General features: G+C 38.2%; 2 protein-coding genes across 2 annotated transcripts; both read right to left on the bottom strand.

Annotated features, from left to right (window-relative positions):
• Window positions 1-862: 862 nt before the first annotated feature.
• On the bottom strand, window positions 863-6950 carry saga (S-antigen; retina and pineal gland (arrestin) a; the record flags this gene model as incomplete). The annotated part of the gene is given in 16 exon segments (NM_001122901.1): window positions 863-1143; window positions 1478-1487; window positions 1595-1647; window positions 2251-2265; window positions 2698-2775; window positions 2853-2990; window positions 3190-3262; window positions 3337-3421; window positions 3616-3751; window positions 3827-3894; window positions 5364-5423; window positions 5556-5755; window positions 6051-6095; window positions 6328-6388; window positions 6872-6909; window positions 6912-6950. Coding segments are annotated over 15 exon segments (1190 nt in total), but the record flags the coding sequence as incomplete, so codon positions are not given.
• Window positions 6951-12663: 5713 nt separating this feature from the next.
• Window positions 12664-16691, bottom strand: cldn15la (claudin 15-like a). Its single transcript, XM_004078759.5, has 5 exons — window positions 16195-16691; window positions 14309-14473; window positions 13753-13834; window positions 13240-13350; window positions 12664-13144 (listed from the first exon to the last, which is right to left on the bottom strand). The coding sequence occupies exons 1-5, from the start codon at window positions 16409-16411 to the stop codon at window positions 13063-13065; spliced, it is 657 nt and encodes a 218-aa protein (XP_004078807.1). The 5' UTR covers window positions 16412-16691; the 3' UTR covers window positions 12664-13062.
• Window positions 16692-21111: the final 4420 nt, after the last annotated feature.

The raw sequence follows: 21111 nt of genomic DNA, 5'->3' as shown, positions 1-21111 counted from the left end.
CAGAAAACAGCGGAGAGGCGGGGTCTGCATTCTGACCCCGCCCCCTAAATGCAGTGGCTATGTCCAAAGATTATAGCATATTTGGGATTAACAATTCAATCAAAAAAGTCAGTCCTGTTCATTTCATGGGTTTTCTTAATTAAAGTATCTCAGCACACTTTGTAAATTATCTTATTTTTCAAAAACTAATCTCAAATATATATGTCACAGACAAACATTAACATCTACTGATGCCTTTTCACTAAAATTACATCTCCTGTTTGAAAAATGGCTCATTTGCTACTAACTAATGAGGAAAGACATCAGTTTTTCCCCATTTTACCAAACCAAGAACAGAAAATTCACAAATGTGTCAGCCAGGATTTATTTACCAAATGTTCAAAAACAGGAAAACAACATTTTCAAAAATAAGTAATATGTTAATATTGAAATTGCTGCTAAAGGGGAGTTCTGCTGGTTAGTTTTTCGGGTTGAAGGTGAAAATTTTTGCCTCAGTGAAACAAAAAGGAAACAATCAGCATTTATAGTTGTAGAAAAATGTCACTACAACTTTAAATCTTAATGAGAGTCTGAGCCGTGAGTCTGCAAATGCAGAAGCACTACCTCACACAAAACATTTCTTTTGTTGAACAATTTCTAAGCTTATTGCCAAGAAAGCTTCTCTTTCAATTACTTCAAATAACTTTCATCTATTAAAACATAAACAATAATATGATATAATATTATAAAATACTATACATAAATTTATAATAAATAATATTAAGAATAAACAATGATCAAAAATCCTTTTAAGACCTGGGAACCCCTGAAAGCAGAACTGAACAGCCAGAAATTCACAATGATTTAAAGTGAAACATTCATATCCATGTGTTTTTTTGTTATTTTATTTTTCAACAGCACACTGTGGTTGAATCAAGCAGCCATGGAGGGACAAACCTTTAAGAAAATAGGAATAACTTTTCATTTCTAACATGATCTCTGAGCTGCTTCCGTCCGTCAAACCTTAATTTTCTTCACTTCTCTTTGGGCGTAATGTCATCTCCTCCCGACACGTTGCCTTCCTCATCATCATCATCACCAGCAATAATTCCCCTCAGGTAGGAGCGCTTGAACTCCTCAAACACCATCTCGTCCTCCATCTCACTGGAAATGGGAAACATTTAATTTTTAGGTCTGGATGAAACTTATAGACTCTTAATGTAGCTTCACTGCTCAATCATTTCTGAACATTTTAATGTTTCTACATCATTCTAGGAATTTAAAACTAAATTAACAGTCTGGAAAATCAGTCTGAGCTGTTTATCCAGAGCCTGATGTTTAGAGATGAGTTAAGGCTGCTGAGGAAAACTGAGCCGGAGATGATAAGGAGAAAGAGCCGATGCTCCGCCCATCTGTGCATCAAACTCGCTGCACTGCTTCATGTTCTGCAAGAGTTCAATCAAAACCCACAGACCAACTTGGAAAATGGAATAATTACCTCTCCCTCACTGTTAGCAGCACAAAAACAAACAAACAAAAGGAAAAAAATATTAAGATTGAAGTAAAAAGGAAAAAAAAAACTTGTTTAAATGAAGAACAGATGAAGACATGATACCTGCATCAGGTTTGGGATGCATCAGTCTGAAGGGAACTTCCAGGCCGACCTCGCTGCAACACAAAACATCAAGTTCTCAGAAAAAATGTACAATAACAAATGTGTCCAACCCAGAGTTTCTATTGTTTTACAGACTTCATCTCAGTCCCTCTGTTTCTGTTTTGACTGAATATGTGTGAACTGTGACAACAATAACTTAAAAATGGCATCTGTGTTGACATATAAAGATTCACGTGTTTCTGTTCCATCTGCAGGAGGTACAACTTGTGTTGTAACCTGAGTTTGTCATTTGATCTATCATATAACAATCACACCTTTAAGCAGAGGTTTGCTTCAATTTGTTTGTCATTATTTTTGGCATCATCCACACTCTTTTAGTTATTTTTGTTCTAATTTATTTATTCTAATGCTTTTAAAAGGCTTCAGCTGCATTTTGATCCCCTTCCAGATTCATTTTGCATTAAGACTTCAGAATGGGGCCTTCAAACATTAAAACAACAATGCAAAAAAAAAAAAAAAATTAAAGAATATGCAATACATGAGCTCGGTTTGTCAACTTTGTTAAAATACATTATCAAAACGAACAGCGATGAAGCTGAGAATGAACTATTTTAGTTTTTCACATTCACATGAAGAAAAGAAAAAGGTGAACTCACCTGGATCCCATCATCCTGAGCGAGTCAAAAGCAGAAATGAAAACCAGATTAATAAAAACAAAAATACGGATAAGATCAGCACCAGAATCTGAAGAATATTACAGCTTCATAACCAATTTGATCAGTTCTCTGGAGGTGATGAGCCTGTTGGTTCAGCCCGATATGTTTGAGAGCAGATAACTTTAACAGCTGAGCTGTTGCTGCACAGACTTTCTCTCAATGACATCTCTGACCTTTTTCCACAAACTTGGATGTTTGCTTTAATTTCCCTTCATACTTTTAAGCTTTAATAAATAATCTGTCTAATAAAAACAATTGTTGTCATTTTTTGTACATCAACATTACATTAGTTGGTCTGCCATGCACATTCCGTCTTCTGACTCCGTACAGCCTATAGACATTTTGGTAAAAAGAAACAGCTGAAAACAGACCAAAACAGAGACTGACCCTCCAACGATGAGCTTCACCATGACTCTGTAGGACACCATGATGCCCATCACCTCCTTCAGCACCCCCTCTTTGACCCTGGAGGAGAAAGCAGAAGGTCAGACTGGTTGGATGCTGGATCTGCTGCTGTGCTTCCGTCCGTTGTGTCTCCTTACACGCTGGATGACGCCAGGTTTGTGTCTTCATGCTTCAGTTTGCCGTCCAGAGCGATGCCTCTCCTCTCTCTGTTATTGGCCAGCAGGGGGAGCAGAGTGTAAACTTTCTTCAGCGTTGCTCCAGCGGACACTGAGTCCCTGACAGGGGGGACACAGTTGCATGTTGTTGACTAAGGTAAATCGTTTCAAATCAGACAACTGCTCTTAAACTGAAGTACTGGTCAGAAAAGTGTACAGTGTGTTTCCTGTAGTATCACCATTTCAATTAGAATGTGATGGATTTATAGGTCATTTTTCAGAGCATCAATCATGTGACCTTTCTGTGTGCAAGCGTTACCCATTATCCTCGTAGTCCACACATTTGGTGTAGCTGTCATTGGAGAACAGCACCACGGTTGCGACCTGATCCACTGCAGAAGACAAAGTGTCATCCACCACTGGTCTCCTAGTTTTTCTCAGTTGGAAGGTTGCAGTCTTGTTTTACCTGAAACTATGATGTTCTTGATGTTTTTGTTGGAGTTGTTTGTGACGTTGACATGAACTTTGATGGGTTCTCCATGGTAATAAAGCTACGGTTAAGAGGAAAATAAAAGTGATTCTCATTTACAACATTTTACATCTCTAAAGTTTGTGACTATAGCTCAAAATAGATTATTGTTATTCCTGCTCAAAAGAGACAGTTGACCTGCAAGTAGATGCTAATTCTGGATAGTTTAAACTACTGTGTGTGAAACTGGAGACTGATACAAACAAAGCAGCCCACCTCTTTGTCCAGTGTGGCCTGAACATGTAGTGGTTTGTCTGACATGACAAAGTCCTTAGTGATTTCTACACTCGGTGCCACCTCCTGACTCTCTGGAGCGTACTGAACCTTACGGATCATCAGCTTAACGGTACTCCTGTCAGAAAACCAGAACGCACAAAGTTACACACAGTTTTTGGTCAGGATTTTTAACGGGATATCGTAGACTCACCGTTTGCGAACTTTGGCGTCCTGACTCTCAGCGCTGAAGGCTTTTATCTCAAACTCCACGGCACATTGCTGCAGGGATGAAGGAAAACGTCTTATCATCTTTAGAGGAGCTTCTTTCATCCACTGATGTGAGTTTCAAGCGTCCAGGTTTTTCAAAAAGCTTTTTAAAGATTTTCTTCATTTTTTTAACTTTTTAAATCCATTTCAATCATGAGCACTCATGCTTTGGGGTCCTCTTAAATCTAAACCACACTTTTTTATTTATAAAAAGTACATGGGCTACGGCTAAAACAACAATAATACATTTCCTCTTTAGTTAAAAACCTGCAATACAAGACTGGATTCACTAAAATATGAAAAAGAGTGTAAATTTGAATGCATAGAGTATGAGAATAGATAGGTACATTCTACTATATTCTTTGGGGGATTTTTCAAGCGTAATTGTGCAAGAAACAACAAGCTGAACACTTGGTTACTACAAAGTTGTCTTAAAGTCCCACTCCAATCTAGTCAGTTTTTGATCTATTTCAAAAGCATTCCCAGTGGTCTTTTAATTACAATTATGATGTTTTTAGCTCGTGTTGTTTTCTAGGACATAGTTTCTGCAGAGCAGCAAAGGTTCATGAGACATTTACCTCTGAGTTGTGGGTGAAATTGTTGAGGAGGAGTAAGCCTACCTTTATATCCCATCATCCATTTCATTTTTTAAATCTTTAGCAAAACATTTGGATTCTTGACACTGATGTTGTCTAAAAGTGGACCAGCAAGGAAGTTATTCATTGTATTACTATTTAGGTAAGGATTAAAAAAAATAATTAATACATCTGCTGCAGAGGGTCGCTGTAATTGTTCAACTGGGGCCCCAAAACTGTTAAGTCCTCCACTGCACACTGATGATGGTGGAAAGGGCCTGGCTCTCAGACTCCGCTCTACTTCCTCCCAAAGGTGTTCTATTCTGGTCAGGACCTTTTGGGGGCCAGTCCAGTACATCCACACCAGACTCTGTCCTCCATGTCTTTGTGGACCTTGTTTTGTGCTCTGATGCACAGTCATGTTGGAATAAGGAGGGGCCCCTCTCCGAACTGTTCTCACAAAGTTGGGGGCATGAAATTGTCCCAAATGTTTTGGTATCCTGTGTTTAGAAAAAGTGTTTAGAATTTCTTTCACTGAAACTAAGGGGCTAAGCCCAAGTCCTAAAAACAACCCACACCATAATTCCACCTCCACCAAATTTCACACTCGGCACAATGCAGTCCGACATGTACCGTTGTCCTGGAAACCTCAAAACCAGACTCGTCCATCAGATTGCCAGATGGAAAAGTGTGATTCATCACTCCAGAGAACACGTCTCCACTGCTCTAGAGTCCAGTGGCGGCGTGCTTCACACCACTGCATCCTGTGCTTTGCACTTAGTGATGTGTGGCTTGGATGCAGCTGCTCAGCCATGGAAACCCATTCCATGAAGCTCTCTGCGTTCTGTACTTGCTATACAGCTGCTATTATAATTTGTGGAGTCAAATTCTCTCTCAAAATCTTACCTTGCCAACATCATTGGGGGCTGGTTGGAGTGCCACTGAACAAGGCAGATTGTCAGGAAACTAAGGAGACAAAAACAACTTCAGTCACTTTTAAGAATTTCTTCAACTAACCTTACAGTAAAAAGGTTTCTTCTGAATTTTTGGGTTATAAAAGAAGCCTTGCTCTCTGTCTTGTTCCTTGTCACGCCTCACCTCAAAGAAGAACGGGTAGGCGTTGTTTCCCAGCTTGCGTAGGAGTTTAGCCTGGACTCTGGTGTGCACCGTCTTGTCGCGGTCCTGCATTGGGGGGTAAACCTGCCGGGTGACCAGGTACAGCTCTCTGCGGAAGGCAATTCCCATCACGTCCATGTCATCTCTGCCATAGCGAAAGGTGCAAGACAGGGTGACAAACACTGGAAGGTGGAGACAAAACCAAGAACCAAATCTCAAAATATGAATGGATAGAAAAATTTCAGTCTAAATCATTTATTCTTGATTGAATGTAACTTTAAGCAACAGGTTTAGTAACTCAGCTGCAGTTAGGTCTCTCCATAAATATGAGTGTTTTCTATTTAACTATTTTCATTTTCATATTTTGCTTCATGTTTGCATATAATAGCATCAGCAGCATACTTTTAACTTTTATTAACTTAAAGGAACCGTTTCCTGTTGAGTTTAAGGATATCAATGACATTTCTCTGTACTGACCTTTTCTTCCCGCCAAAACCTCTGGATCAATCAGAATGACTCCATCTAGATGTTAGAAAATATAAATGATTTTTAAGGTGATAAAAATCTTTTAGTAGCTGCATGAAAACACAGGTCAACTTTTGATCTATGGTTTGCAACAACATAATTTATAAAATGTGTATAATGTGGCCCAAGATACAAGGATTTCTTTGATGATTGAGAAAAGCAGTATTCACTGAACCTGTTAAACTTAAAAAACAACACACTAAAATGTTTGAAAGTTCATTAAACTCACCAACTGGATCCACAGAGTCCACACGGTCCACAAAATCTCTTTTTCCCATGAAAACTCCCACCTAAAAACAGAAGAATGAAGGTCAAACAAAATAGAGAGCTCACCATAGCTTTTTTGTCACCATGACTTTAACCCTTCAACTACCTGCTCAACAGTACCGCACATTTAGAAAACGTATTTTCTAAAAACACTGATTGTGTGTTACTCCCTAAAGGCAATAAGCAGCAGTTTTTATTGATTTTGTCTTTGTTGGGTAGTAAAAGGGTTAAGAGAAACCTGTGAGGATCAGAATGCCAAGTAGCCTCACATTTAATGAAGGAAAAATTAAAATCTACCGTACTTTAATTTTTAATCTGTGAAAATGAAGTCACTGATACTGTTGAAACATTTCTACTTGTAGTTTTTTTTATCAACACCTACATTATAATTGTGTGATTTTTTATTGGCAGGGAAAAATAGACTTTGTCTGTATTTCTTGACTTGTTTCCTTACAAAAGTTTTCCTCTGCAGAATTCCAGCGTGTCTCCTGAGAGAATCCACTCACCGACTTGTCTTTGCAGGTCTTCTTGAAAATGACATTTTTTGGACTCATGATGAAGCAGATGGAGCTGCTGACCCAAATCTGAGGATTGGAAAGAATCTAGAGTTAGCAAGAACATTTTCTCCATTATGGAAAACAAAAGGTTTTTATTCAGGTGTATCCTCTATAATCTATGTTCTTCAGTTCTACTTAATTCAACTTCCTATTTTTGCATTTTCATGGAAATTTGTGATGATTATTTAACAAGAAATTAGTAAATATCATTGATATTTACTTTTTTGAGTTTTTTATTTTGACTTTTTTACTTTATGTCTTTTTTGAGTAAATATGTTTAAAGTGCGTTTTTATGTTTTCCTTTTGTGTTTAAACAATATGTATGTATCTTTTAGAAATAAATGTATACTTTATTATATTCCAGTATCTTTCATTAATGTCAAAAATGGCTTATTTTCTGCATAATAAAGTTCATTAGGCTGACAGATGTAAAAATTTCCAGTTATTTCTTTCTTCTTTTCTTTTTAAATCCCTTTGATGTTAAAAGTTTGAATATAAAATGCAAATATTGTTAGGGTTGTCGAATTATTACAATAATCCTGATTTAATTAATTACAGTCAAATGATCATGTTTTATTTTAAACGGGTTGATCTCATTTTTGATCAATAACTATTGTCTTGTTCTCAAATATAAAAGAACTAAGGTCCAATTGTTTGCTCGCATGAACGTTTTATTTGAACTCAACTGAAAACACCTCTTACATTGCTCCCAGGGCAAGTCTTGGTCTGTGTACCGCGTAGATTGAGAAAAAAATACACCGTTGGAGTAAAAGTTAAAGTTGGAAATCTGTTATATTAGGAAGACATCATAAAGTTGGTATTTTTTGTTGTAGTTTGATCTTTTACTGTGCCACAATATCATGAATTTAAATGAAGATATCTCAAAATGAGACTCTTTACTGCAAATATTAGGTTAAAAATAAGTGTGATTAAAAATAGATTAATTATTTAATGGTCTCAATAAATTAATCGCACAAAACAATCAATCCCATGACAACACCAAATAATAACGGCTGAAAGAGGTCAGGATAGTTAAAGGAGGTGTATGCTTTAATTGATTCAACACAGAGAGACACCCCCCCAGCAGTGATTCAATGACTGATATGCTGTGAGACCTGCAGATGCAGACCCTGAAACACTCCAGTTCTTTAGTGTAGAGGCCGCTTCATTTATATATCTTTTGTGTTTTTAACCCTTGTGCTATCTTAGATGACCCCACCCTTGCATTGACGTGTTCTCCCTACCATGACAAAGGTGGATAAAGGTGGAAAGATTTCATGTAATCCATGGACCCCAGTGAAGATCACAAATCATTGAAGAAAAAAGGTTCAGATCACTGTCTAGTGGGTCTAGATGACCCAACTCCCAATGTTAAAGTGCCTAGGATAGCACAAGGGTTAAACACACAGATCAATGGAGAAATGGCCACATCTAAGTGAGTTTGTTCTTAAAGCCCAAACCAAAGGAGACCCTAATTTTCTGTCTGAATTTAAACTATAACTTCAAGCTTATTCATGCTTCTGCTTGTTTTTGTCTAGAAAATCATCTTTCTGGGCTGAAAACAAACTTGTGCAGTTTTGATGGAATTGGCTCTCTCTGCTAAATAGTTTACATAAGATGACATATCAACTCAGCTCTGAATAAAGTAGTATTTTGAAGTCTTAAGATAAAAAACAACAATATGTGTATATATATACATATATGTTACTGGTGAACTATAGAGATGGCTTTTGGTTTTGCGCATATAACTTATTTGGGTTAATTTTATCTAAAAAAAATGTTAGCAATTTTTCAAAAATACAAGTTAGGAGTTTCTTAGAGCATCTAATTTTTTTTTAGATGTCAGATGAAAACATTGTGCTTTAAGTTATGCTTTTGTCTTCGTCCAGTGCCTTCAGTGTTTAGCAACGAATCAATTTCCTGATTCATTTTGTATGTATAATGTATGTATGAATGTGCATGTATGCGTGTTGTGTGTGTGTTTGGAAGAAGGCTTGTGGTCAAACATTTATGGACTCAGCTCACAATTACCCAATGACATTAAATTAGAGAAACAGTCAGTCTGTTTTGTTTACACAGATTAAAACTTCTTTACAGCCATGTTAATTAAGTTCAGACGGCTGAGAGATTTAAACAGATTTTACGTAGGCAAGCCTTTTGACCCTATGAAGAGCCTTCCAGAGGCTTCTCACGTCTCCACTCTGAAAAACACCTGTAACACTCTCAGAAAAACAACTGTGCACTGTTAAATGAAACCATCTTTGGTGGATTTCAGTCATGTGACCTGCGAGAGGATCTCCAAGGTATAAAACAGCAAGCAGTTCACACCAGACTACATGCCATACCCCCTGGAAAAAGCTGCTCCGTTTTCTTAGTTTCTTTAATAACTTTTATAATTACTTTTGAATGATTGAAAAGAAATATATGAGAAGAAATGTTTGGGTTTGACCCGGTTCCAGCTCCTGCAGAACTATCCCAGCCTGCCAAGACAGACAAGTCCCTTCAGTTATGTTTGCATCTACCTGGTAGAGAAGCCCACACCCTATAGCCCACACCTCACACTCCCCACCACATAAAAGCATAAAAGTAAAGATATGTGTGTTTCTGATCAAGATGGGTCATTAGAAGTAAAGAGGGAGAAAACCTTTACTGTAAAAGTAAAGGTGCTCATAATGGTTTTTAGAAAGAAACACTAATTTCAGGGAGGTTCTTGTCAAAGTTATGGATAAACAAAATATTTGTCATATAAAGTAAAAAAAAAACTTTGTCATAAAAAAGTAAAAGCAAACAAATGTATCTTATGGACTGGTCCACTTAGACCAACAGAATGATCTTTTCAGGAAGATCTCTGAGCTTCCCTGGGGAACATTTGCAGATTTTGTGGAGTAAAAAGGCAAAAAGAAAGTGCTGAAAGTTTAAAAATCCAATAACATTGATGCATTTTTTCACAGACAATGTAAAATTCAAGGTTTGAATATTAGAGCTTAATGAGTAACTTTGGAACCCCAGAATAAGATGTGCTGCACAGTTTATAAACAGTTGTTCCATGAATTTCTAATTTATCTTAACGTAAACTAAACTCCCAGTCCATAGTTTCTCTCAGTTAACTTTTCTTATTCCTGTTCCTCACTTGAGTGCTGCTGTTTGTTTCTGACCTGAACCACCATCTGATCAAAGCCTGTTTTCAGATCTGAGTGACTCACCTGTTTTGTAGAGGCGACGAGTGTGCGGCTGAATGAGAGGAGGAGACCAGCGCCGGTCACACAGGCCGTATATGTAAACATCTACCGGCTGTCACAGCATCTTTCCACCCCCCGAGCCAATCAGGGGGCCGAGAGGTGAACTCTGACCCGCCCCCCACCCCTGCTGTCCCGCCTCCTTCCCAGAAAGCATCCAGACTGACTTCCTGTTGGTGAGAGGATTGCAGCTGGTTCCACTTCAGTCAGCACATCGGGGCCAGATTACAGTCGGACTCAGACTCACGAAGGGAAAGCTGATGGGAGTTTCAGTTTTAAGCTCTCCCTTTATCCCACTAGCTGCTCAGTCTTCATTTTTAGCTCAGTTTCAATGATGGTGGGGGCCAGAAGCAGCACAAAAACACAGCCAGAGACACAAAACTTAAATCAGTGATGGAGCTAGAACCTTTTCAGGGGCAGGAGGGGGCAGAAGACTTTGGAAGGATGGCAAATTAGTTAGAAGAGTGGAAGTTGATCACAAATGAAAGGTTAAAAAATCCACAATTCAAACCGTTTGTTATTGTTATTAGTATGTAAACAGCAGCTCTTTTAGCTGAGGTGCTATTACTAATGTAAAGCTGTAGCAAAATAAAGTGTATTGATGAATACATGATACTAATAATATTGATGAATTCTTAATTTTTGTCAAAAATGATACAAATGTTGGGGTCAAGTGGGAAGGCAAATCTTTTCACTGGGGGGAAGCTGCCCCACCTTGCCCCCCTGTTGTTCCGCCCCTGGTCTGCATTGATGAACCCACAAAGATGATGAAGAAATACAAGTTTTCATGTTTAATTCTCAGCAGTTTCTTCAGACGTGATCTTTGGAGAGGTGTGGAAGCTCACCTGAAGTCACGTCTGCTTGAAAACCATCTCTTGCAGGTGAACCCTGGAGCATTTTTCTGAGTGTCAACTGAGCACCAAAGGTCTGAAGTTAACAGAACTATTTCACAATGGAAGCTTGGTGCATAATGAGTAGAAGCTGCTGGAATCTTAAACACTGTCACTGTGTAGTGAGGAGATGTTGTGAGGAGAAATGTGTGATCAGTTAGAACAAGCAGGAGGGGCCAATTTTTCTACTCATTTTTTTTATATTTTTACATGTTTTTCTGCTAATTCAAGCAGCTGTTCTGACTGAGCAACACTTTTGAACGTTTTTGTGCCGAATAACTCTGAAAGAGAAAAACAACAAAGCAAACCCAAACAAACGATGATGTAATGTTTGTTAGGGCCCTCTGACCATTGATCTAAACAGTAATCACTTTTACTGATCATCTTTTGATCTAGAAAAGTGTTCCCAGTGGTCTTTGAATAATGACTATGTGATAGGTGTTCATTGGAAATTTGCCTCTGAGTCGTGGGCACGACTGTTGGCATGGAGTTAGCCGTCCCTGACTTCCCATCATCCCTTTGTTTACACTCTCTTCCACTACTTCACAGCCCCTCACAACACCAACCTAACATCAGCCTCAGACGAGGAAAACGAAGACGCACATGGATATAATTATCTGCACATGGATGCATCAGAATGGAGCTGCTTGTGGCCCACCTACTGTATTACCTTTGATCCCCCCACAGCATTTTTTCATCTGCTTCTGATTCACAACGTTTCGTATAAAGAAGTACTCAGAAATGCAATTTTAACCTTAACTTTCTTTATATATGTCCTCCATCATGAAAAAAATGTTACAATAACTTCTTGAAAACAGCACAAACACAATTTTCATTGGAGTGGGTCTTTAACAGAATCAAACTTTTAACAGAATGTTTTTGAAGCACTTTGAGTGTGTTTACTTGGATTTGTAAACACAGCCGGATTATTTCTGTCAGAAATTTGAAATTTAGACTGCATTAGGACATTTGATCTGCAACAGTGGGAGAAAAATGTTGCTTCTGGGCTGCCAGTTGGAAGGTTAGGAGTACATACCTGTCTGTGTGTGTGTGTTTGTGTTTGTGTGTGTGCATGCGTATTCTCAGGATTATTTGTGGACAGTGTGGAGCTTTAATCCACTGTCCTGCCTGTCAGCAGGTACTGAGTGCAGAGATTAATCATCATTATCATGCAGATTACAGCGCATACTCTCACAAATGCACACTCTGAAAACACACCCTGTGCTCACACAGAGAAGTAAATGTGGGCTTGTGCCCACAGTTAAAAAATAACTTTTATGTTTACATTTTCTAAAAACTGGGGGTAATTTCTTTGGGATAGACATATTTAGCTGAGCAGTTTTATTAAAGCCTTATATGATCATGTTCAAGACGTCTCAGTTTGATTGCTGTGGAACTGGAGAAACTGGAACCACAGCTTCATAGTTTATTAATCAGATGAATGAGTTGGGGTGTGTAAAGATTCCGAATAAAATTTCACTGAATTTATTGAATTTATTTATTGAATTTATTTAGTCATGGTATGGATTTACAATTTCTGATGTTTTGATTTTAAAAAGAGAAGAAAAATGTTATAACATTAATTTGTTTGCTTAACAGAAACAAAAGCTGCTCATTTATTATGTAATATAAACTTTATTCAGGTACAAACAAACTGAGTGTTCTTTACAATTGAAATCAGATGATCACAAACTTCTGTATTCATAGGATCAGTGATGAAGATTCCACATCCTCAACCTTTACAAAAAAAACAAAAAAACAAAAACAACAAAAGTACAGAGGACAGTTAAACTTCAGTGTAGGATTTGTCTCTATGATTAGTTAAACAAATAAAGCTAATGCCCTGAATGTTTTCTTAATGTCATAACTTTAGGCGGAGCATCCGCCTGTCCCGGCACTGTCAGTCCCTGGAACAGTTTACCGTAGAAAAAGCTTAAGTTAGCTTCACAAGTAAGCATCCTGACAGTGAGAGTGTAGCGGTGTGTACGTGTGTGTTTGTGTATTTGTGTGCATGTTAGACGTAGGCTCTGGATGACTCTGGATCCGATTTGGCCGTGGCGGTGTAAACCTTCTGCTTAGACTTTCCAAAGTATCCGCTGTAAAGATGCAGAAAACAAAGACATTCAATGTTTGCAAACAACACCAACAAAAAAGATCTGCTGAAGGTCACGTGACGTGTGTCCACTCTTACCCCTTCTTGGCAGCTGCCACCCTCTTACAGGCGGTGCAGAGGAGAGCGCCACCCAGCACAGCCAGGGCACCTCCAGCCCAGCCCAGGTACAGGCCGGTCCCCAGCTCAAACCTGCAGACACACAAATGCAGCTCTGTAATGACGACACACTCAAACAAACCCATCTTTTTGAAGGAGGGCAGCCAAGCCCTAAGACAGCAAATCCAGACGTACGTAGATTAAATTCATGTAAACCACCTTAATGTTCAAGGATAAGATGTTTGATTCTTTGCTTTGGATACTATTCTGTTTCATACTTTCCATAAACTTAAAGTTTCTTAACTTTGTTTTAGTTCAAGTATCTGTTTCTTCTTGTGGTTTCTGTCAAACTTTGGCCAAATAATATCTGTGATATTTCTCTGATAAAGAATGTGTCTTCTTGTTGTTTGTAACAGAAATCTCTGGTTTACTCATGACTCATGTGTTTCTACATGAAAGTGTGGAAGGATCAAAGCTGTGAGTGTGTGAGCTCACCTAACTCCTCCATTAAACGGGTTGTGGAAATCCTGGACGACCTGGAATCCGTACCAGGAACATGCGATGATGCAGCACAGACCTGCAGACAGCAGAACAGAGCTGTACCAACCTTTTTCACTTTTATTTGTGTCTGAAATCCAATCTGAATGGTTGTTTTGTGGTCTTCCTGGTTAATGAGTAACATCTCATGTCTGTTTTGCATCATTATGGGATGTAAAGAAAAAAGGGTAAGCACATTTGCTCTCAAGTAAAAATTTAACCAATAAGGATTTACTCATGTTCAGAAAAAGTTCAACAAGGAGTCTGATGGAAGCAAAATGAAAATGTTTGCTTTTAACACACTTGATACTTATTTCATCATCTGGGTTTGAGACCAGACAGAAAATAATCAGTTTGTTATTAACAGAGATGCCCAGACCCAATAGCATCCTCCTCTGTGACTGTAGGCTTTGACTTTCCTCTTTGCTTAGACGGTTTTTATTGCTTCTGCCTTGTGAAGGTCTTCAAATTCATTTGAGTGTCTGATCTGAAAATGTGAAGAGCTCTGCCTCACCTCCCAGCATGCTCAGGATGCCCCCTGTAGTGGCGATCTTGGCCTTGGATTCCTCTGTGGTGGAGCCGATCTTGATGCACTTGAGTCCCAGCAGAGCCACGATAATGCAGCCGAGGCCAAGCAGCAGAGAGATGATCATGAGAGCGCGGCACGCCTGAACGTGAGCTGCACACAGAAACAAACATAACGGCTTAGAAAACAAAACATTTTTATATTAAAAAAGGCAGATATTCAAAAAACATTATTCCACTGAGCTGAAAGAGAAATGCAAAAGTCACATCTGGGAGTGATGCTCACCTGGTACATGCATAAGGGACACAGGTCATTTAAACTTATTAGAAAAAGAAATGTATGTTTGCGGTAAAAGTAGATTTTTAAAAATGTTTATGACATCCCAGTGGTATTTTATTTCAACTCTAATAAATTTTCAATGCTTACTGCACCTACAGAACCAAAAAACTTAATCAGATCTTTATGAAAATGTGCATCTGCAAATATCACAGGGAAAACAAACCTTGAATTACAGTTGCAAATGAATCAGTGGTCCTTTAAGGAGTGATGGAGGATGTTGAGAGTCTCGTCAGGATTTCAGAGGAGCTAGAACCAGAGTTCAAATGCTTTCATGTCAAACTACTTAAAAATGTTTCTGTCAAAAGATCCTGCTAGAGTGTTGTGATGAAATGTGTCAGACGTGTCTAATTCTCTCATGTCTGTGTAGAAACAATATAAAACTATATATGGAATGGGGAAAAAAACAGGCTGACATTTGGGTGATGAATGTTATATGCTTGTTCAAGCTGGAGCCAGCTCAGTTATTTATTAACTAATCGCCTCAGCGGGTAATAAAAACCTGCCACTCCCTTGATGACCTACAGGAGCAGCAGAGCTGCAAGAAAGCATCAAACGCTGAAAAATATCCATGATCAGCTGCCCTGTCAAAGTGATACAACATTCAACTAAAAATAAAAACTTTTGAATAAAAAAAAACATATAACGATATAATAAAGTGAACATATTACATTCACTTAGTTCATTAGTGTATCTAATCTGATCACATGGCCTAAAAAAATTTACATAGCAATATATTTCTTTGACAAAGTTTACTAGATTTTCTTTATTGTATGTTTGGACTTCTTCCTGTTTTATTGGAATTTATCTTTTTCTTTGTACATACATAAAATGACACCAATAAAGCTGTCAGTTCCGTTTTTTTTCTTCCATTATGTGACGACGTTTGCTGATTTATGGTATCTTTTGTATTTAAGTCAGTTGTTTGTATGTTTTTCCCATATTCATCGGAAAAGGTTTTTCTTTCCTTCCACTCTTAATAAATAAAACAGTGAAATAAAGATTGAAAACTTCTGGGGTTTGACTCCATTTTACCACAGCTGAGGAGAAAGTTCAAAATGGCGCCAAGCACTTACAGCGGTAATGGGGAGAAAAAGGGTATCCAGGGTTCTGTTTATTATATAATGTATAAGAATAATGAGCTGCATTTTCATTTTGATGAGATTTTTTTTTATTGTTTTCTGACTTTGATTGGTGCCTGATCTGGTGTTTGGAGGGAAACTTGAGGCTCTTGAACATTTGACCCCCTTAAAGACCACATGGTGGGTTGGTCTACTTTTTCTCCACGGTTCCAGTGCTTTTTTAGAAAGTTTTAAAAAAATTGATTCAATCAAATAAAAAATTGATAGTTAATAGATCAAACACAAAGCCATGCTTATCTCTGTAACACCACTTTAACCCAATTATTCAAACTCTACACAGGAGATTATTTTTGAAAGATTAGTAGGAAACGATAAATTTCTTTAGGAGAATTTCAAACCTGTCCAAGATTTTAGAAATGTTTCTGATTTGGTTGTGATTTTGGTTTCTTGTCTTACCTGGGAGGCCAAGCAGTGAGTCAAAGTCCCGACACTCAGCGATGCCTGCGCTGTTTTCGGCACAGGCGTGCCACAAGTTCTCGAACTGCCTCTGGGAGATGATGACACTGCCGGACACGGTGGAAATCTTCCAGTAGTCGTTAGACAGCGATGTTCCGGTCACCAGAAAACTGATCACAGCCATGATGAAGCCGGTTACCTCTACTGCCGTCGACATGGTTGCAGACTTAAAAATAAAATCACTCAGAAAACAAGAAAACTCTCAGAAATCCAGGTATTTATAGTTATGAAGTCTGGAGCCTCTTTGGCCAAAAACCCTGAAAAGGAACAAAAATGTACTGCAGGCTCAATGAAACTACTGCCCCACTGCTTCTGTCGGATGAATCTGACTACCGAGGCTCCTGAGAGTGGACTTCACTCTTTCAGGGGCCATAAAGGGAAGGGCCACACCTTGCAGTCCCCATCAATTCCTCCTGAGCGCTCATCATGATAATGATGATGACGAGAGGCTGTAACCACGCCTTAGACACACTCTGTCTTCGTGGCGACTGAAGCATCTCACACAGACTAATATTTGATAAATGTATTGCCTTCATGAAGTCTGTTGCTTTTGGATCTGACTTGTTCACATTTCCTGTTCTGGTGTTGGTCTCAAACAGACCTCAACTTCTGTGGCTCAGTTCAAACGGGCAGAAATCATTATTAGGAACGGAGCACTAACATGAGATTTTTGTTTAAAGAACCACTAAGAACAAACATGACAAACCTCTGAAACCTGTTCTTTCACCAAGGAAGCTGGAATGATAGAATTTAACAAACAGAAATTTGTTTAAATCCCAGATTTATACTGAGAATGAGCCGAAACAGACTGAAGCTGTTGTTACTGCACAGACACATCATTATTTCTCTTTTTTCCCCTGGACTCAAGCAAACATGAGAACTGAAGCTGTTCCTGGACATCAGAAGTCCACTTCTCTCTTTCAGGTTGGCCTTCTGATGCTGTTTTAATTGTAATTCACTTGCTGTCCCAAGAGAAACAGTACATTTGGATACATTTTCTGTAGTCATCATTAAAGCAAAATGTGGAGTGCCGCATGGTTCAAGTTCAGGCTCCTTATTTTTTTACTTTTTTTTATACTCAGAAAATTTTTAAACCCATATATTGTGTTTGAGTCAAAACTGACCCGTTTTCAAGTTACAAAACGAATACAACACATAGGATAACAAATCGGAAGAAATCAATGTATTACAGCTGTGTGAGGACACACTTCATCAAAACCACGGCACCTGAAGGCTAAAAATTGTATTAAACAACATTTTGGATGAAAAAATGTTTGAATATCAAAGTGAAAATAACTGAGATTTGAGTTTTTAGTCTTTGAATGAAGCTAAAGTTCATGTTGAGGCACAACAGTGAGCAGGGGAGATCTTTGCCCTATATGTCTCGGAGGTTGCTTGTTCCTGTTTTGGATGATGATGGAACTTTTTGAAATGAGGATTCTTCATGTTGAGCTTTGAGTTTCCTGTTTTTTCATTAGGGCATTGGGGGAACTGGACGGCTTCAAAATATGTTTTTGTCTATTTTTCTCATATTAATCCCTTAATCAAATAGTGAAAAGTGACTCATCAATAGTCCTAATATTTATTAGAAAATAAGTAAACTGTTTATCATGCTTCAAAGATGATCCTGACTTTAAAAAACAAGAGAAATATTTACACATTTCAGATAAACTTGTTTAAGTTGAAGTTTTTTTTATTTCAGTAAAACAGCTCCTGTTTGTTCATCGTGTCTTCAATTATATTGAATACCTTTATTTTAATGTATGTACACAATTTCTTGACAATATCTTGCTTTTGAGTTGAGGCTGACTCCATGACCGAAAACAAAGGGAGCAGAAATTTAAAACTGTGACGTGTTTGTTTGCCAGTTTCATGATGACTGAAACAAAAAGCAGCAGCTGCTTGGTTAGTAGCCTGTGTGAGTGATTGTGTATTTTATTGTTTTATGATGGGTGACAGTTAATGATCAGAGTCCAAAGTCTGAGACTTCTCTCGCTCTGCTGAAGCAGCTCGTCAGGAAACAGGCAGAAACTGAAGCACAGCATCGTGGAGAACTCGTGAAAATACCTGGGTTTTTTCACAGATGTGAATCTGAATCACACATAATCTAATAAACAGTTTTTTTCCCTGCAAAGTTATATGAATACCACATCTTTTTAAAAGATTACTCTTCAAAAACTAGTTTAAAAACTAAAAACTTTAACTCAGGGGCTGCAATAGTAAATTTCTCTTATTTCACCACATCTTGTACTAGCTTGTGACGTGTGGGCTGCCGACAACGGACCCGGACAGAAAGTAAGGCAAAAGTCCCCAAAGGTGACTCACATGTAGGAATGTTGTGAGGCTTCAAACTTCCACCAAACAGAATCGTCACAGAGAAACACTCAGGGAGGGAGCATAACCATCTCAATAAAGATCAAATCTGTGCAGATAACACATTTAGGTCAGGAGTTTCACTGCTTATTTGGACAGAAATGCTTCACAAAGTGAACTGACTGTTGAACAAATAGTCAAGAATGAATAAAAAAAGAAATTTAGTTTTCAACTATGTTTAAAAATCTTCTTAATATTCAATTCAAACTCAAACTGAATACTATTAAAATTTTTCTTTTACTTGGAAATGGGAGTTTTTGTGTTTGTAAAATAATATTACTATAATAGAATTAAAATATGTAGTTTAAACAAAGAAGTAAATAAAAACACCATGGATTCAGTTATTATTTATTTTATTTGGTGTGGTATTTTTACATCAGGACATCAGATCTAATCCTCCATGACCGACAGTAAAAACTTCCTTTTTGCTTCATAAGCTCCACCCACTCAGTGTGATCGGTGCACTTGGTAGTTTTTCTTGAAAAAGAAACATGTTTTTTTTATTTGGGACATCCATTTCCAATCAGTTTATGATAGCATGTTTTTTTTGATCACTTCATACTTTGCAGAAATGTTAAGTTTTAAAATTCATTTGGAGATGAAGTTGTTTTCCCCCATTTCTCAGATTTTTATAACATTTCTTGTTTCAGATAAAGATGTGTCTGAATTAGTTTTTGTTTTTTTCTGGCATAAAGGGTCACAAACCCCTGAGACTCATCATGAGTATGAGATACAGACTCATCTCTGTGGTACGGGGGTCACAGGACAAGTACAGTCAGGTGGGTGACAGCATAGACGCCCTCTCCTCCATGTTCTTGTGGTCCCCTGTTCCCTGATTTGGAGGGCTTTTAACCCTTGTGCTATCCTAGGCACTTTAACATTGGGAGTTGGGTCATCTAGACCCACTAGACAGTGCCTCTGAACCTTTTTTCTTCAATGATTTGTGATCTTCACTGGTGTCCATGGATTACATGAAATCTTTCCACCTTTATGCACCTTTGTCATGGTAGGGAGAACACGTCAATGTAAGGGTGGGGTCATCTAAGACAGTGTTTTTCAACCAGTGTGCCGCGGCACACTAGTGTGCCGTGGGAGATGGTCAAGTGTGCCGTGAGAAATTGCCCTCATTAACTGATCTAAAAGCAATTACCATCTCCAGGAAATCAGCTCTTTGTTCATCCAAACAGGCCCTGATAAAACACTGAGAAGTTAAGAATATGAAATATCATAAAATATTTTTTTTTGTGTTTATATGATTCTATTAAAGATATTTTGATAAGAATAACGGGATAGCGCGATTTAGCTGCAGCTATAAGTGTGTAAGGAAAAGTCCCGCCCCTTTAACTGTCTCCACCAATCATTCTTGAAGGCTTAATCACATGTCATCAGTCTGACCAATCAGAAGTGGTTAAAGTATTCACTTCCTTGTTTCGATTTAGCGCAAAAAAGTCTCTGTTCTAACAAAAATACCAGCTAAAGTACGTCTTTAGCGGTGTAGCTTTCCACAGAATCTGGTATCAGACTGGAACAAGTGAACAAAACCATGAAGCTCAAAGACGCTGGTCTTTCTGCGGTCGGCGGATTACGGGCACTACATCTCCCATGATACAGTAAAGTGACTGTCTTAGCGCACAATGAGTCTCTCCTCTTAACGTCTTAAAACAACGAACAGACATCAAACAGTTTTTGAATCTTTTGACTTAATTTTTAATAAATCTTTTAGAAAAAACAGCTGCAGCTTCCAGGGTTTTCTGCAACAATTATCACAAAAATGCATGTGAGATTGCGGAGCGGCTGTAAATCAATACAGACTGAGCTTTTTTTTTTTTATCTTTTGTGTGCCGTGGCTCAAAAAAGGTTGAAAAACACTGATCTAAGATAGCACAAGGGATATTATCCAATAGTCCTAAATTGTCTGTGTATATGTTCATTGTTCTTGTCCTCATGTTACTTCTTTGTTTTTCTAAATTTACAGCCCTGAATATTTTCTAGTTGTCGCTCCATAAACCCTTTAGAAAGACCTGGCGTTATGTCATGTGGATCATGTTTGGCCCGGTTCTGGCCTTAAGAGTTGGATCTAAAGATAGACAAACACTTCTCAATTGTATGCTCAAAGGAAGAAAAGACAACAGATTCCCTCGAGGAGAGCAGACACAACAATCCACCCATACAAATCTCCTGTATGCTATCTAGATCTTCTTCTGCTTTCCTGGAAACAAGTTTCTTGCAGAAAACAGTTTGCACACACATTTTGCCATATATGATGACACAATAATTCAAGAGTTCAGAGTAAATATGAGATAGCCTTTGTTCAATTATTCCAACATTAAATCAATGCACCTCTCCGAGCCTCAGAGCTCCCCGTGTTCTTCAGAAGTTGAAGCTTTTCCACATGCTGTCATCTCAGACTGTAGAGAACCGGTCAGACCAGATCTGCACCTCTCAGCTAGCCGTCATTATCCGGATCCACCACATTTTCACTGC

The sequence above is a fragment of the Oryzias latipes genome, chromosome 17 (genome assembly GCF_053564925.1).
Source record: "Oryzias latipes strain Hd-rR chromosome 17, Olatipes_Hd-rR_3.1".
NCBI classification, from domain to species: domain Eukaryota; kingdom Metazoa; phylum Chordata; class Actinopteri; order Beloniformes; family Adrianichthyidae; genus Oryzias; species Oryzias latipes.
Note: the sequence above shows the minus strand (reverse complement) of the source record. Positions and strands in the feature narration are given on the sequence as shown.

Coding starts and splice junctions, on each gene's coding strand:
- cldn15la (XM_004078759.5), bottom strand. CDS start 16,411: ATGTCGACGGCAGTAGAGGTAACCGGCTTCATCATGGCTGTGATCAGT. Junction 14,474..16,194: donor CTCACTGCTTGGCCTCCCAG/GTAAGACAAGAA, acceptor TTCTGTGTGCAG/CTCACGTTCAGGCGTGCCGC. Junction 13,835..14,308: donor CATCCTGAGCATGCTGGGAG/GTGAGGCAGAGC, acceptor TGCTGTCTGCAG/GTCTGTGCTGCATCATCGCA.